Source organism: Zootoca vivipara, chromosome 3 (assembly GCF_965207765.1).
Source record: "Zootoca vivipara chromosome 3, rZooViv2.hap1.1, whole genome shotgun sequence".
NCBI classification, from domain to species: domain Eukaryota; kingdom Metazoa; phylum Chordata; class Lepidosauria; order Squamata; family Lacertidae; genus Zootoca; species Zootoca vivipara.
Window position 1 is genome coordinate 70,698,601 of NC_142586.1, and position 17,747 is coordinate 70,716,347.

The 17,747-nt window shown below is 44.6% G+C and overlaps 1 protein-coding gene across 1 annotated transcript; it reads left to right on the plus strand.

Moving 5' to 3' along the window:
• Positions 1 to 2,865: 2,865 nt before the first annotated feature.
• LOC118081928 (sulfotransferase 6B1) lies at positions 2,866 to 17,153 on the plus strand. The gene is made up of 7 exons (XM_035108532.3): positions 2,866 to 3,605; positions 7,097 to 7,242; positions 7,754 to 7,843; positions 8,817 to 8,943; positions 14,137 to 14,231; positions 14,695 to 14,851; positions 16,851 to 17,153. The coding sequence occupies exons 1-7, from the start codon at positions 3,086 to 3,088 to the stop codon at positions 16,979 to 16,981; spliced, it is 1,266 nt and encodes a 421-aa protein (XP_034964423.1). The 5' UTR covers positions 2,866 to 3,085; the 3' UTR covers positions 16,982 to 17,153.
• The last annotated feature ends 594 nt before the right edge of the window (positions 17,154 to 17,747 follow it).

The window sequence follows — 17,747 nt, forward strand, 5'->3', positions numbered from 1 at the left end:
TCCAGATGGCCTCTCCTGGGTGTTCCCTGTAGATCAGGGGTGGGGAAACTCAGGCCCATAGGCCAAATGTGGCCTTCCATGTGGAAATTCCTCTGCAACTGGTATTTCTCCCTTCCCAAATAATCAAAATCCTAGCACTTATTAATTTCTAGGGGTTTTTTTGGGGGGGTGTCCCCCTAATCTATAACAGTATAATGGAAGAGGACACTCATTCTCACACACCCCTTAAATAAAGTAGGTTCAAACTGCTGAAATTTCATCATCATCATCATCCTGAGAAAAAAGCATCCTGAGAAAGAGGCAGGGGGAGGGGAAAGCGCTCCTCTTGCATTATCCAGAAAGTCGAGGGCAGGATTCATAGAATCATAGAATCATAGAATCATAGAATCATAGAGTTGGAAGAGACCACAAGGGCCATCCAGTCCAACCCCCTGCCAAGCAGGAAACACCATCAAAGCATTCCTGACAGATGGCTGTCAAGCCTCTGCTTGAAGACCTCCAAAGAAGGAGACTCCACCACACTCCTTGGCAGCAAATTCCACTGCCGAACAGCTCTTACTGTCAGGAAGTTCTTCCTAATGTTTAGGTGGAATTTTCTTTCTTGTAGTTTGAATCCGTTGCTCCGTGTCCGCTTCTCTGGAGCAGCAGAAAACAACCTTTCTCCCTCCTTTATATGACATCCTTTTATATATTTGAACATGGTTATCATATCACCCCTTAACCTTCTCTTCTCCAGGCTAAACATACCCAGCTCCCTAAGCCGTTCCTCATAAGGCATCGTTTCCAGGCCTTTGACCATTTTGGTTGCCCTCTTCTGGACACGTTCCAGCTTATCAGTATCCTTCTTGAACTGTGGTGCCCAGAACTGGACACAATACTCCAGGTGAGGTCTGACCAGAGCAGAATACAGTGGTACTATTACTTCCCTTGATCTAGATGCTATACTCCTATTGATGCAGCCCAGAATTGCATTGGCTTTTTTAGCTGCTGCATCACACTGCTGACTCATGTCAAGTTTGTGGTCAACCAAAACTCCTAGATCCTTTTCACATGTACTGCTCTCAAGCCAGGTGTCTCCCATCCTGTATCTGTGCCTTTCATTTTTTTTGCCCAAGTGTAGTACTTTACATTTCTCCTTGTTAAAATTCATCTTGTTTGCTTTGGCCCAGTTGTCTAATCTGTTAAGGTCATTCTGAAGTGTGATCCTGTCCTCTGGGGTGTTAGCCACCCCTCCCAACTTGGTGTCATCTGCAAACTTGCTCAGGATTCCCTCAAGCCCATCATCCAAGTCATTGATAAAGATGTTGAACAAGACTGGGCCCAAGACAGAACCCTGTGGCACCCCACTAGTCACTACTCTCCAGGATGAGGAGGAGCCATTGATGAGCACCCTTTGGGTTCGGTCAGTAAGCCAGCTACAAATCCACTGAATGGTAGCATTGTCTAGCCCACATTTTACCAGCTTCTTTACAAGAATATCATGGGGCACCTTGTCAAAGGCCTTGCTGAAATCAAGATAGGCTACATCCACAGCGTTCCCTTCATCTACCAGGCTTGTAATTCTGTCAAAAAATGAGATCAGATTAGTCTGACATGACTTATTTTTCAGGAACCCATGCTGACTTTTAGTGATCACAGAGTTTCTTTCTAGGTGCTCACAGACTGTTTGCTTAATGATCTGCTCTAGAATCTTTCCTGGTATTGATGTCAGGCTGACTGGGCGGTAATTGTTTGGGTCCTCTCTTTTCCCCTTTTTGAAAATAGGGACAACATTTGCCCTCCTCCAGTCTGCTGGAACTTCGCCTGTTCTCCAGGAATTTTCAAAGATTATTGCCAGTGGTTCTGAAATCACCTCTGCCAGTTCTTTTAATACTCTTGGATGTAGTTCATCTGGCCCTGGAGACTTGAATACATCTAAACTAGCCAAGTATTCTTGTACTACCTCCTTACTTATTCTGGGCTGTGTTTCCCCTGCTGAATCATCTGCTCCATATTCTTCAGGTCGGGCGTTGTTTTCTTTCTTGGAGAAGACTGAGGCAAAGAAGGCATTGAGGAGTTCTGCCCTTTCTCTGTCCCCTGTTTGCATTTCACCATCTTCTCCTCTGAGTGACCCCACTGTTTCCTTGTTTTTCCTTTTGCTACGGACATACCCATAAAAGCCCTTTTTGTTGCTTTTAACCTCTCTGGCGAGCCTGAGTTCATTCTGTGCTTTAGCTTTTCTGACTTTGTCTCTACACGTGCTGGCTATATGTTTGAATTCCTCTCTGGAGATTTCCCCCCTTTTCCATTTTTTGTACATATCCCTTTTAAATCTTAACTCAGTCAAAAGTTCTTTAGATAGCCAGCCTGGCTTCTTTAGGCACCTTCCATGTTTCCGTCTCATTGGTATTGCCTGAAGTTGTGCTTTTAATATCTCCCTTTTAACAAACTCCCAACCATCATGAACTCCCTTCCCTTTTAGTATTACTGTCCATGGGATTTCACCCAGCGTTTCCCTAAGTTTTCTGAAGTTGGCTTTCTTAAAGTCTAGAATTTGGACCTTAGTATGCTTGGTTGCTCCTTTCCGCTGGATAATAAACTCCAGAAGAGCATGGTCACTCCCACCTAATGATCCTGCCACTTCTACCCCACTAACCAAGTCATCACTATTGGTTAGGACCAGATCTAAAATGGCTGATCCTCTTGTTGCTTCTCCCACTTTCTGGACAATGAAGTTGTCTGCAAGGCCAGTGAGGAATCTGTTCGACCTTATGCTCTTGGCTGAGTTTGACATCCAACAAATATCAGGATAGTTGAAATCCCCCATTACTACTATCTCACTTCCTTTGGAATGCTTGGCCATCTGTTCCAGGAAGGCATCATCTGTGTCCTCAGTTTGGCTTGGGGTTTCTGCACAGCATAATCAAAATCTATGGATTGCGTGAGTACGAGTTTAATGAAAGCCGTTTCACTCCCAGTAACGTGCATGCTTCTGTCCAATTTGGAGTTCCAGATGTTGAAATCTCAGCTTAGAAGTTGACTTCAACTCCTCCTTGTGGGTGGAAGCAAGGAAAACTGCCTTCTTCTATTCGCGTGTTTCCAGGAAATGCACCCCCCTCCTCCCTCTCCCTCTAGCCAATTTTCTCTCTCAGAAACAAACATTTCTCAACGTCCTGGCTCAGCACAAGTTGGCCGCACCTTCACTAAATGCTGTGCAGGCTGGAAGAAGAAGGTCAGAGTCCTTTCTTGCGCTCCAAACACCAACTCAGAGTTAATCTGTAACCAGTTCTCTTCTTCAAAGCAGGCACGGCAACTTATTCTTGAGCATGTGATTAGACGATGGATCTATAATTATATCTTATATCTGTTTATTTCACCATTGGCCGAGATCTCAGTCTGCCTGTGCACTAGTCTCCTATTCTGCACAATCATGTCTCAGGAAGAATTTAAGGACATGCTGGACAAGAAGTTGGAAGAAGCTGGAAAGGCTGCTCCTGAAGACCAGTTGTTTACGCATGATGGGGGTTTATACCCTAACATAGTCTGTTGTCCCGACACACTGAAAATTATTGACACATTTGAAGCTCGGAGTGATGATGTGGTATTAGTGGGATACCCCAAAACTGGTGAGTATGTTCATCTTGCAAGAAATACTTGGTGTGTGTGTGTGAGAGAGAATACTACTACAGTGATACCTCGGTTTAAGTACACAATTGGTTTCGGAAGCCTGTACTTAACCCGAAGCATACTTAACCTGAAGCGAACTTTCCCATTGAAAGTAATGGAAAGTGGATTAATTTGTTCCAGATGGTCCGCGGAGTACTTAAACTGAAAGTACTCAGACCAAGGCGTACTTAAACCGAGGTATGACTGTACTACTACTACTACTACTAAAGCATTTATATTATAATATTAAGGTTCTCATTACAGTGGTACCTCAGGTTACAGACGCTTCAGGTTACAGACTCTGCTAACCCAGAAATAGTACCTCGGGTTAAGAAATTTGCTTCAGGAGGAGAACAGAAATCGCGCGGCGGCAGCGGGAGGCCCCATTAGCTAAAGTGGTACCTCAGGTTAAGAACGGTTTCAGGTTAAGAACAGACCTCCAGAATGAATTAAGTTCTTAACCCAAAGTACCACTGTATAATTAGCACCACGTCCTTTTTTTAATCAGCAGAAACTTAGTTGTGAAATATTTAATGAGCTCTCTTGGTGAAAGTGCATCAAAAGAAAAACAAAACACCTATATCTAAGAGAAGGGATGGGGGGTGGCGAGAAATACAGGGCCCGCAAAATGAGATCTTGCTATTTATGGTTTTAAAAACCTCCTATATGTTAAATGATATGAACTAATAAGCATGGAAATAAAAATGCCAAGTTCCATAAGCATTACAATGAGATGCAGCACAGGTGTGTGTGAGTGGGGGGGGGGGGCATTATCCATCCCAATCGTGTCCTTGCATGCATACTGGGGTTCCAGGCGCTTGCCCAGGGTTCATGTTTATTTTGGAATGAGGCACAGCAGAGAATGTGGTGTGGTGTCATGAGGGTATATGGCTTATTTACACATATAAGGCGACAACCATTTTGTGTGTGGGTTCTGTTCCTGGCCTTCTCACATGTCAGCAGAGCATGCAGAACCTCGCCCCGTGTTACACCCTGTTACACTTCATGACAGGGTGGATAAAAATAAATGATTTTTTTAAAAAAATTAGATTTTTTGATTTAAATTGGATTTTTTTATTTGAATTGGATTTTTTTATTTAAATTGGATTTTTTAAATTTAAATTGGATTTTTAAAATAAAATGCTTTTGGAGGAAAAATCTTTCTAAAGATAGCTTTCTATTTAAGCTACATTATAGTCCAAAGGCTATTCATCAGGAAATAAGGATTTGCTTTAAGTTTATCATGTGTGCTAAAACTCAGAGTAAGTTTTGTGTTGTTGTTGTTTTTTTAAAAAAAGTTTAATCACATCAGTTAACAAACATGGATACATAAGCTATCATGTTATTGCTTTAATTAAATAAATTGTTTAAATTGTTATTAAGGAAATGATTGTTTTTCTCCTTCCCATAAAGTACAGCAGAAAAGTTGTCCAAATATAAACAGTTAACTTATTAAACCTTGCAATAATTTCATAATTAACTGTCTATGTATTCAGCGCCGGTGCTAGGGCTTTTTGCGCCCTAGACAAAATCACCTTCTGGCGCCCCCCCCCCAGGCACATGCGCCATGACGCGTGCACAACGCCGCTGACGCCCCTGTGTCCCACCCATAGGCGGGAGGGCGCTGAGCTCTCATTTTGGCTCGCGTGCCTCCCGCCTATGGAAGGGACGCTGTGAGCTCTTCAGCGGTGGCTGCAGCGAGCGGGCGGTGGCGGCAGCAGCAACAGCGCCCATAGCTGAAGGCTTCAGCTACGGGCGCTGCCGCCGCCACCGCCACCGCTCACTCGTTGCTGCTCCATAGGCGGGAGGAGCGTGAGCGCGTGCCGTGGGAGGGCGGCGGCGGCGGGGTTTTTTTGCGCCCCCTCCATTTACGCGCTCTAGGCAACGGCCTAGTTCGCCTAAAATGGACGCACCGGCCCTGTATGTATTTCTAATAGTATAACCAAATCAGTAATTTTTGATATAGCTGTAAAAACTACTCTGAAAATTTATTCTTCCAAAAATGAAAACTTCATCTGGTTGTAAATATTAAGATTATACCAGCATGAATGAGTCTTTCTGTAAAAAAGAAAAAGAAAAAAAGATTTTAAATCTTACTGACTAGTAATTTAAATCATGATTTAAATAAATTTGATTTAAATCAACCCCCCCCCCGCTTCATTACACCCCTGCTCACAGTCGGCTAACAAAATGCCTAAATAAATAAAAATATATTTTACAAGGCACCTAAAACCCCTCAGGGTTGGCATGAACAAGGTATGTGAGGGGAGACTGTTCCACAATTGGGCATCACACTATTGACAAGTGTAACATTGTTTTGTTTTGTTTTTCAATCTCAATCTCAAACCTTTTATTGGTGTATAGACAAAATCCTGAAGGGTTCAATACAATAAAATCATTCTGCCCTGCTCAGCTCCATCACAACTTTACTTCTTGCAAAGTCCATGGACCAAGAGAAACAGAGATATACAGATATAGCAAGGCAGAATTCAAAGGAATTCAAAGGAACAGAGTGACAGTGGGGACCCTGATCTGACTTGGGAGAGGTTAATGGACATCATTCTTAAGTTAGGTCTAGGGCAGGCATCCCCAAACTTCGGCCCTCCAGATGTTTTGGCCTACAATTCCCATCATCCCTGACCACTGATCCTGTTAGCTAGGGATCATGGGAGTTGTAGGCCAAAACATCTGGAGGGCCGTAGTTTGGGGATGCCTGGTCTAGGGGAAAGAACCCGCTAATCATCTGAATTGGCCTCATTATCACCCCTGAAAAAAACCCCCACAAAAAACCAATGCAAACCACTGAACACATATGGTTTTATCTATGTTGTGAAAGGTAAAGGACCCCTGACAGTTAAGTCCAGTCGCAGATGACTCTGGGGTTGCATCGCTCATCTCACTTTACAGGCTGAGGGAGCTGGCGTTTGTCTGCAAACAGTTTTTCCGGGTCATGTGGCCAGCATGACTAAGCCGCTTCTAGCGAAGCCAGAGCAGCGCACGGAAAAGCTGTTTACCTTCCCGCTGGAGCGGTACCTATTTATCTACCTTGCACTGCGTGCTTTCAAACTGCTAGGTTGGCAGGAGCAGGGACCGAGCAACGGGAGCTCACCCCGTCGTGGGGATTCGAACAGCCAAACTTCTGATCGGCAAGTCCAAGAGGGTCAGTGGTTTGGACCACAGTGCCACCTGCGTCCCCACAGTGCCACCCGCTATATTGTACTTATCTCAAAGCAAAACAACCTCCCCCTTTGGGAGTCTCGCAGAACAGTCAACTTGATTGTACTACTATTCTTTATCCTATATGCACACCACAACCACATTCAAATTCTATGGTTATGAATCTCGCTTCTGAAGTTCCTTTGGCTGTGCAATGGTGATGCAAGGCCTATGTTACAGCAGGTATGAGGAGTCTCTTTCTGTGTTTTCTAACAGTTCTTTAGCATTCCTTCAGGTACAAACTGGGTTGGTCAGATTTTAAAAGAGTTGGAAGCTGCATCTGGAAAATACGATGAAGAAGAAATGAAGCGGAGGCAGCAGATAGAGAACGAACTAAAACTAATGCCATTCCTTGAATTTGGAGATCCCGGGAAGTTTGAGGTCAGTATTGGAGAGAATAGTGCATAGCTTGATTCATTTGAATGACATGAGAGATACCTCAAGGTCTTCTCCAACCTACTGTGCTCCAGAAATAGGCAGTCAGTTTGATGAGTTAGTGTCCTTGGGGTGGGTAAAGAGAACTGCCTCCCAGCTTTGAATTCAGTTTCTCGGTGCCAAAGCTCAACTCAGTGCCAAAGCTCAACTCAAAACCTCTTCTGGGCATTTTTGTTTGGATGAGCTTGTAGAAGCCAGAGACAAAAACAAGTGACTTCAGCTGTGCCTTGTCTGGCTTCCGAATATTTAAGGCTGCAATCCTAACCCGATTTACCTGGGAGTGAACTCCAAGGAATTCCATAAGACTTACTTCTGCATAGAAATGGTTACATTCAGAGTTATGTGAAGCAGCTCTCAATGTGTCAAACTTGCTGTGGATTATTCCTATAGTACAATCGAACCACCCTGCTATTTTTTGCCCAAACATTTCTCTTTTTTCCCTAACATGTTACTAAAGAGGTTGAAGAAGTTACCTTCCAGAAGAGTGATAAAAACACATCTCTTTCCTCAGAAGATTCCCAAATCTATTTTCCAAAAAAAGGCAAAGGTAAGTTCACTGCTTAAAGTTTCCTTAATCCATCCATCCATCCATCCATCCATCCATCCATCCATTCATTTAGAATATTTATATACCACTTTTCATGAAAAATTCATCAAATTGGCTTACATACCAAAATATGGCAATGAACAAACTGTTGTTACAGATTCTGGTCAGAATAAACTTTAGGTTTGTTTCTTTTATTTTTACAATGGGAAACTGTTTTATTCAAAACCAAGGGCAGAAGCTTTCAGTCTCCTTGTATAAGAAGGGGAGGAGAGCAGAGGTGCAGCCCACGAGTCTAAGGTTTGCTGCAGCTTTTAAAAATAATGCTAAAGAATACATTAGCATTATGCCCAGCCACTGAATGGTTGCATTCTGCATGGCAGCAGTTTTTCAGGGTCTCAAGCAGAGGCTTTTCCCATCCTAAGGATGGCTTTCTGCTATGGAGTCCCATCAGCCAAAGGATTTACACTTGTTTAAAAAGTCTTTGCCTCTCTCTGTACATGCCCCATGTCCTCTCCAAATCTGCTCCAAAGGGTTGGGGGAAACTCCACAGTAGTTTAAGGGGGAGTAAATGGAAAGGAGAGGGCGAGGCCTTCTGTTGCACAAGCAGAAATCCTTGTGCTGATGGAACAGTGGCGTTGGTGCTACATTGGATTCCGCCCTGACACTGCAATCCTGTACAATTTTTACCTGGGATTCTGAGGGATTGACCTCCACGTTCAACGAGCAATTTCTAACAATGAGCTAGGAGCTCACCTTATTATTATTATTATTATTATTATTATTTTAAGGTGTTTGTCCCCTTGTTTTATGTTCTTTCTCTAAACGTTGTCATATTAATTCATGGCCAAATACATGAATATTTTCATACTACAGATTAAAGAAAAAGATTAGATGATTTATGTTTTTGGTGTTATGGGTATGAACTTTGTCCCCCTAGTTTTGCATACCTGTTATGCCTCTTTCTGTTTTGAAGATCCTGGTTTTGTTTCGAAATCCAAAAGACACGGCTGTATCCTACTTCCATTTTTCCAAAGGCATTAAAATCGTCCCTGATCAGAAAACCTGGGATGAGTTCTTCTCAGAATTTATCGGTGGAATAGGTATGTGCCTCTTCCATTCAGCCTATTAAATTCTATTCTAGGTACAACAGAAATATGAATTTGTAAGAAGAAGAAAAGGTCATGTTGCTCTAAATCAGGGTTTTTTTCTGACCGTGGCCCCCTTCCAATCTTGTTTCCTTCCTGTGCCCCACCCCCACCCCATCCAGAAAGGTAGCTATTTAAATGTTTTGTTTCTAAATAGAACATGTTTTATTTATAATTTATACAAAATACAATTACATAAAATGATAGGAACTTAATGAAATATTACTGAAGCAGAAAAACCATAGAATCATAGAGTTGGGAGGGACTCCAAGGGTTATCATTCTAGTGCAACCCCCTGCAATGTAGGAAACTCAGTTAAAGCATCCACAACAAACCTCTGCTTTAAAACCTCTAAGGAAGGAGAGTCCAGATCAGGCATCCTCAAACTGCCGCCCTCCAGATGTTTGGGCCTACAACTCCCATGATCCCTAACTAAGAGGACCAGTGGTCAGGGATGATGGGAATTGTAGTCCAAAACATCTGGAGGGCTGAAGTTTGGGGGTGCCTGGTACAGATCCTCTCAAGGGAGATCCATCTTCCATGTATTATAAAAAGTAAAGGTAAAGGGACCCCTGACGATTAAGTCCAGTCGCGGATGACTCTGGGGTTGCGGCGCTCATCTCGGTTTACTGGCCGAGGGAGCTGGCCTACAGCTTCTGGGTCATGTGGCCAGCATGACTAAGCCGCTTCTGGTGAACCAGAGCAGCAGAAGGAAATGCCGTTTACCTTCCTGCCGGAGCAGTACCTATTTATCTACTTGCACTTTGACGTGCTTTCGAACTGCTAGGTTGGCAGGAGCAGGGAACGAACAACGGGAGCTCACCCCATCGCAGGGATTCGAACCACCGACCTTCTGATTGGCAAGCCCTAGGCTCAGTGGTTTAGTCCACAGCGCCAGCCGCGTCCTTTGTTATAAAAAATAAACAACACTTATTTGACCCCAGTTATTTGATACAGAGAGGGAAACATCTGTAAGCATACCCTCCAACATTTCTCCAACGAAAATAGGGACACCTTTGTCCATAATAATAATTTTTACTACATATACGCCACCCATCTGACTGGGTTGCCCTAGTCACACTGGGAGGCTTCCAACATATATAAAAACATAATAAAACATTAAACATAAAAGACCTTCCCTATACAGGGCTGCCTTCAGATGACTTGGGGGTTGGATAACTCCATACCCTTCAACATTTGGTGAAAATAAGGAAAAGCAGGACATTCTGGGATCAAATCAGAAATTGGGATGACTTCTGTAAATCTGGGACTGTCACTGGAAGATAGGGACACTTGGAGGGTCTGCAAAAGGCTCACAAGGAGTTCTGTATATATGGGAGAATTTTAAAAAGGAAGGTTGTCCTTCCTGGCCTGGTGCAAAAAGATCTTGTCATCCAGAGGAGCCCTGGCTGTCTAGATAAAACACTATAGCCCCACACACCTTTACCTGGGAGTAAGGCCCACTGAACTCAGTGCAGCTTTCTTCTGAGTAGACACTTATTTACTAGCACGTCAGCAGCACCAGACGAGGCTAGGTGCTGGGGCTGCAGAGCCAGGCCGATGCTGCCAACGAGTCATGTACCCCTCAGCAACATCCGAAGGCACCAATCTGCTTGGTGTTGAGGTGGATCGCACCCTGCACATTGCAGAGTCAGGCCCAGGCTACCACCTGGCCCAACACTGGTGGCAGCTATAAGCAGTGGTCAAAACAGGAGCCTCCGTGATCATCCTCTCCTGCTGGCAAAAAACCAAGAAAATGCATGTGGCAAAAAGAAGCACAAGTTCGCCCCCTGGTGGGCTGTCCCCTTACCTGCTTGTGATTGGCCAAGCAGAGAGCCAGCCAATCAGTGTGTGTGTGTGTGTGTGTGTGTGTGTGTATACCTCGACTTACGAAGATGATCCGTTCCGCGGCCGTCTTTGTAAGTCGAAGTCTTCGGTTGTTGAAGCGTCCGTTCTGCGCTTGCGTGAAGCGCGATTTCGCGCTTCTGCACAGGCGCAGAACGCACGTGCGGGGTGCGTGCGACGAAAATACTTCTGGGGTTGTCGACTTTGGAAGTCGAAACCTTCGGAAGTCGAGTCGTTTGGATGTCGAGGTACCGTACCACTGTATACAGTGATATACACTGTATACAGTGGTACATCGCAAGACGAATGCCTCGCGCAACGAAAAACTCACAAGACGAATGCATTTTGTGATGTGTTTGGTGACTCGCAAGACGAAGTTTTCTATGGCCATGCATCGCAAGACGATTTTTTTTTGCGGTTTTGCTTATGTTTTTTCATTTTTTTGCTGCGGCAAACCGCTCTTTGCAAGACAAAATTGTCACAAGACAAAGCGACTTGCAGAACGAATTAATTTCATCTTGCGAGGCACCACTGTGCGTGTGTGTGTGTATGTGTGTGTGTATATAGTCATACCTTGGGTTGCGTACGCTGTGGGTTGCATACTTTTAAGGTAAGAACGCGGCGGACCCAGAAGTGTTTACTTCCAAGTTCCGCCGCGCCCATATGCGCAGAAGCGCTCATTGGTGCTTCGTGTGTGTGCAGAAGCGCCGCTCTGGATACGTACTTTTCAGGGTGCGAATGGCACCCCAGAATGTATGAGGTACGTATCCAGAGGTACCACTGCAGATAGATAGATAGATAGATAGATAGATAGAGATATATATTCTTTTCTTTTCCACTTCCCTATGTGCCCCCCTTTACGTAATTTTCACTTGTGCCCCCCTTGGAATATCCTGTGGGCCCCATATGGCCCCTGGTTGGGAAACACTGCTGTAAACTGTTTGCAGTTTCACAATTCTTCAGTAGAGCAGTTTTAGATTTGCAATTTTTCAAATGCTTTAAAAAAAAAAGCACCAGAAATCTTGTATGGCATCATGAACAGAAATTGAATTTTTATACACCACACCTTTGCTGACTGGCTGACATACAGAATTTCAGCCCTGGAGAACAAGTTTTAGATAATCTGTGATTTGTGTGCAAGCAGTCGCCACAGGCAAAGCCAAAGTGGCCTAAGCTATGTGTGGTGGTCTACACTTTCCAGAAAAATGAATAAAGTGGAAAGAATTACATTTGAACTAGTGCATATAATAAATATTGGTGCACACAATGCACAGGCACATAAGTGAAGAGCATTTGAAAACTAATATTAATTAACTAGTGGTTTTCAGCCCGTTCAATAACGGGCGCTAGAATCCTGGGGTTCGGAGAAGCGCTTGCGCAGCGCTTCTCCGAACCCTGGGACCTGTCCTTGCTGTCGGCGGCAGGGGGACAGGAACGGAGGAGGAGAAAGCGCTGCTTTTTCCTTCTCCGTTCCTCTCCCGCAGCCGCCGACAGGAAGCAGATATCCCAGGGTTCGGAGAAGCGCTTGCGCAGCGCTTCTCCGAACCCTGGGACCCGTCCTTGCTGTCGGCGGCAGGGGGACAGGAACGGAGGAGGAGAAAGCGCTGCTTTCTCCTCCTCCGTTCCTCTCCCGCAGCCGCCGACAGGAAGCAGACATCCCAGGGTTCGGAGAAGCGCTTGCGCAGCGCTTCTCCGAACCCTGGGACCCGTCCTTGCTGTCGGCGGCAGGGGGACAGGAACGGAGGAGGAGAAAGCGCTGCTTTCTCCTTCTCCGTTCCTCTCCCGCAGCCGCCGACAGGAAGCAGACATCCCAGGGTTCGGAGAAGCGCTTGCGCAGCGCTTCTCCGAACCCTGGGACCCGTCCTTGCTGTTGGCGGCAGGGGGACAGGAACGGAGGAGGAGAAAGCGCTGCTTTCTCCTCCTCCGTTCCTCTCCCGCAGCCGCCGACAGGAAGCAGACATCCCAGGGTTCGGAGAAGCGCTTGCGCAGCGCTTCTCCGAACCCTGGGACCTGTCATTGCTGTCGGCGGCAGGGGGACAGGAACGGAGGAGGAGAAAGCGCTGCTTTCTCCTTCTCCGTTCCTCTCCCGCAGCCGCCGACAGGAAGCAGACATCCCAGGGTTCGGAGAAGCGCTTGCGCAGCGCTTCTCCGAACCCTGGGACCCGTCCTTGCTGTCGGCGGCAGGGGGACAGGAACGGAGGAGGAGAAAGCGGCGCTTTCTCCTCCTTCCTTCCTCTCCCCCAGCCGCCGACAGGAAGGACGCGCGCACTCTTCCCCCCCCCCGCCTCCTCCAACCGCCGCTCCGGCGGGAGCGGCGGTTGGAGGAGGCAGAGTGGGGGGAGAGTGCGCGCGCGCAGTCTCTGCTGTCCAATCCCTGTATCCCTGGGGCACATGCGCAGTGACCCAGGGACACACGGGACATCTGGACGCAGGGACAACATGGACATTATTATATAGGATTAACCCAATGAATCATTGTAAAAGACATAACAGAGAGAACAGCTGGCAATGAATTACAGTCATACCTCGGTTTGAGTATTTTCAGTTTAAGTACTCCACGGACCGCCTGGAACGGATTAATCCAGTTTCCATTACTTTCAATGGGAAAGTTCGCTTCAGGTTAAGTACGCTTCAGGTTAAGTACAGACTTCCGGAACCAATTGTGTTTGTAAACCGAGGTACCACTGTACAAGAAAACCAAAGTCATGGTTTTCTCAAGAAACCCTTGGGCCCATAGATGGTGCATGGACAACCAGCTAATTGAACAAGTCGAAGTCTTCAAATATCTTGGCCTTGTTTTCCAGTCTATAGGGGCAGGGGGAGCACACCAGAAATGTGCAAAAGAAAAAGCGTCCCAAAGCGCCAAAATTCTGACATGCTTTTTCTACACAAAAGGTGGTAAACCTGTAAGTGTTCCAAGCTAAACCCCTAGCACAGTTATTATATGGGGCTCAGATTTAGACAGGCACTCACCTTGGATCTACAGAAGCCGTCCAATCAAAGTTCTTGAGGCATTTTTTCCCCTGTACCACCCTGTGTCCCAAACGCATTATTGCACCTAGGCTAATCTTCCCTCGGTAGATTTACGGATTTGGCGTAAAAGACATAACATAGGACCATCAGCAAACCAGATCCATGGAAGACATTTTGAGAAACATTTTCACATGCTACCTTTCCAAACATTAGCTTGCATAAGCCAATGTTACTTGTGGAAAATGAATTCAGATTTTACATAAAAGCCTTTATCATTGTCTTATCAGAGATTTGTTACATGAATAAAATGTTCTGCTTTCTTCCTACTAGTTCCCTACCGCCTTTATTTTGATCATATCGTTGAATGGAACAAGTATCTGGATGACAAAAATATCATGTTTATTACCTATGAGGAACTAAAAGAGGTAAATAACACTTTTTAAAATTTATTTTTAAAGCATTTCTAATGGAGAGTGTGTGAAGGAAATTGAAACAGGATTTAAATCATGGTTTCTGCTCATCTCTACCCTCTTTGACTGGTAAACATCTCATGAATGTTTTCTTTCAAAATACAACTTCTGGATTTGTTAAATCTTATCTTGACTGGATTACTGTAAGTCATTGAGGACCATTTCTTCATAGACAGTTCCAAACAATTACTGCTTGCAAGGAAAGACACATCTGGAAACAATAATAAGGCCACATATTTTTCTATTACAAAACATATTGTTTAGTAGCCAAAGAACAACTGAGCCGGATTCAAGAAAGTTACGTTCTGGTTGCAACTTTTGCGTGGAATGCAGAACAAAAACAGGACCTGGGGACCTGGAAACGTTTCATGAGGTCACAGTATTTTTCACTTGTGACACCCTTGTTTTCTTTATCCAGAACACAACTTTGGGACTAAAAAAAATAGCTGAATTCTTTAATTTTTCTGTGACGGAACAAGATATTCAGTCCATTGTGGAGAAGACCAGTTTCAACACCATGAAAGAAAAATCCCCCAACACCCACGGAAAACTGGGCAACGCTCTTTTCCGTAAAGGTAACATTCTAATACAGGGGTCAGCAAACTTTTCCACCGGTTGCCTGCACGAGGGAGCGTGTGCACCTGTGTGCATGCACACTGCCCGCCGCTCTTCCCCTGCTGGCTTTCGGAGCCATGGCGGGGGAGGAGAAGGAGGTGTCTGTGGCTTCATCCTGGAAGTCTGTCCCGTGCAGAGCTAAACCGGTGTGGTGCGCCAGTTTACCTCCACGCAGGGACTGACCGAGCGGGCGGCAAGGGCCGGGGGCCGGTTTAAAGACCGCCTCGGGCCGTATCAGGCCCATGCGCCGTAGTTTGCCAACCCCTGTTCTAATATGAATTAAATTGCTTTCATCAACAGTACATACCTTGCTTCTCTAGTACGTTTTCTTCCAGAAGCATTGTGCAGTATGAGAAGGAAGCCTATAAGTGGAATGTTTTAGAGCAAATCTATAAATGTAGCACAGTCTAATGACTGGATTGTACCACTCCAGTATGTGGATTGGGATTGTATGTTTCACCTCCCAACTGCTTCAGTTACATCAGGTAGAAAGCAGCCTCGAATCTGTTGTTTTCATGAATATGCCACAAACCTACCTTTCCTCTTGGATCTCGGCTCTGCTTACAGTTTTTCCACATGACTGCATGCATGTATTTAGTGAATGTTGGTTGTTCTGTTTTCATCATTTACAATATAAGCTGTTTAGATGTTTTTATTACATTAAGGGCTCTAGCATTTTAATAACCATAATCCTAACGATAACAATAATTTATTAAATTTGTACACTTCCCTTCATCCATAGATTCACAATATAAAAAAGACAAAATACGTAATGAAAATAGGAATAAAAACAAACCAAGAATCCTTCCTCCCACAACACATTTAAAAGGGCATTGGATGTCAATCAGCTCAAGGTCTGGTTTAAGTGGAAAGTTTTTGCCTGGCGCCTAAAGGTATATAATGGAGGTGGCTGCCGAACCTCCCTGTGTAGAGCCACTGCAGAAAAGGCCTGTTCTCGTGTTGCCACTCCCCAGACTTTTCATGGAGAGGGCACACAAAGAAGGGCCTTAGATGATGAGTGCAGGGTCTGGGTCGGTTCATGTAAGGAGAGATGGTTCTTGAGGTGCTGCGGCCCTGAGCCATTTATATTTATCATAATATATTTTTGCCTCTGAAGGGTGCCCTCTCAAGAAAACATTCATGGTGTATTGCAGTAAAACAACAACAAGAAACCATCACTACCAACAATGAGGTGTCCATAAAACCATAATCAGTCTGAAACAATCTCAGGCTACAATTGTATTCATTCTTACACAGGAGCAAGTTTCACACCACTCAGTGCAACATTCTTCGGAGCTCTAAAATCAGTAAGAACATATTGCAAGATGATGACCCACAAAAAGCTCGCTGAAATGAAATATTCTACAGCCCTATTCAGGCATTCACCCAAATGTGTATGGGCTGAAAATGGGCAGGAGACTTCCTGATCACAGGGAATCCCACTTCCTAGGAAGATGCTAAGTGTGTTTACCAAAACATAGTAACAACCCCCCCTTCAAACTTCCCCTGCTACAGGTGGGGACACCAGGGACTTTGTTTTCCTGTGTACCCTCCTGATTTTTAGCCCATGTGTGTGTGTCCCATACAGCAGAAGAGGGCTTTTGCTGTAACAAGCAGCAAAGGGGCCAAGTGAACCTCTCTTGGGGAGCTGCTCTACATTTTAGGCACCTGAAAAGGCCCAGTTTTGGGGCCCCATCTGGCGGTAATTGTGGAGAATTAAAAGCAGGGCCTCTTTTATTACCTATCATTTGAAAATAACACTTCCCATAGCTGCCAAGTTCTCCCTTTTTTTAAGGGAAATTCCCTCATGCTGAATAGGCTTACTCGCGAGAAAAGGGAAAACTTGGCAGCTATGACACTTCCATGTGTCTGATAAAGTGACCCCAGTCACCAAAAGCTCATGCCACAATAAATATTTCTCTCTTGTACTATAATCTTTATTATGCTTTATATTTGCAGGCATAGTAGGTGACTGGAAGAGTGTCTTCTCTGAGAGCCAGAATGAAGAAATGGATAGAAAATTTGAGGAGACTGCAGCGAAAACTAAGCTTGGAAGGATGTTGAAGTACGAGCTCTATTGCAAGAGCTAAGGAGGGCAATGGTGCTACAGTTCTCTCATGCCTTCAGTTTCGTCCATAAAGGAAGACATGTTTGGGTTGGTTTTGTTAAAGGGAAGTCCTTCTGTTATACACTCCACTCCATGACCATAATAAAAAATTTCATAGAAAAAAATTATTAAAATTTCTCTTTTTAAAGTATAAACTGTTTCAAACAGTTTTTATTATTTCTGAACTGAAACTGTACTTGCAGGACCAGGTGCTGGGTTCCCACCCCCCAACCCATGCAAATAAGAATCCAATGAGGCTGGGTTTTTGGGTCAAAACAGGCCACAACTTTATTGAATGCAAACAAAAGAGGTTTGGCTTGGGACAATCAAAATAATTCTTGCCCAGTGGCTGGAAGTGAGGCGTGGTCAATCCAGATGGGGGTTCCTAAGACTTACATCCAATTGGGGCCCCAGTGAAGCCTCTGCCGCCCTGCAGTGCTGCTGCACCAAGAGGGGTGAGCGGACTTGTGTGGTAGCATCCCCCTAATTACTAGATCAGAAAGAAGAAAGATTCCTAAACTGGAAAATATTTAAAAAAATTAATTTCCATTTTGAAATTTGGTATAAGAATTTTGAAGACTACTTTCTTGAGCTGAAGATCAAGTCTTCACACAGATTAGCAGGTGGTGCTTTGCAAATGACACATTTAAAAGTTTTAAAAAATAGAGTGACAGATGTATCTGGACTGGAGACAGATATGAATAACTACTGGATTTCACATACAGTGGAACCTCGGTTTACAAACACCT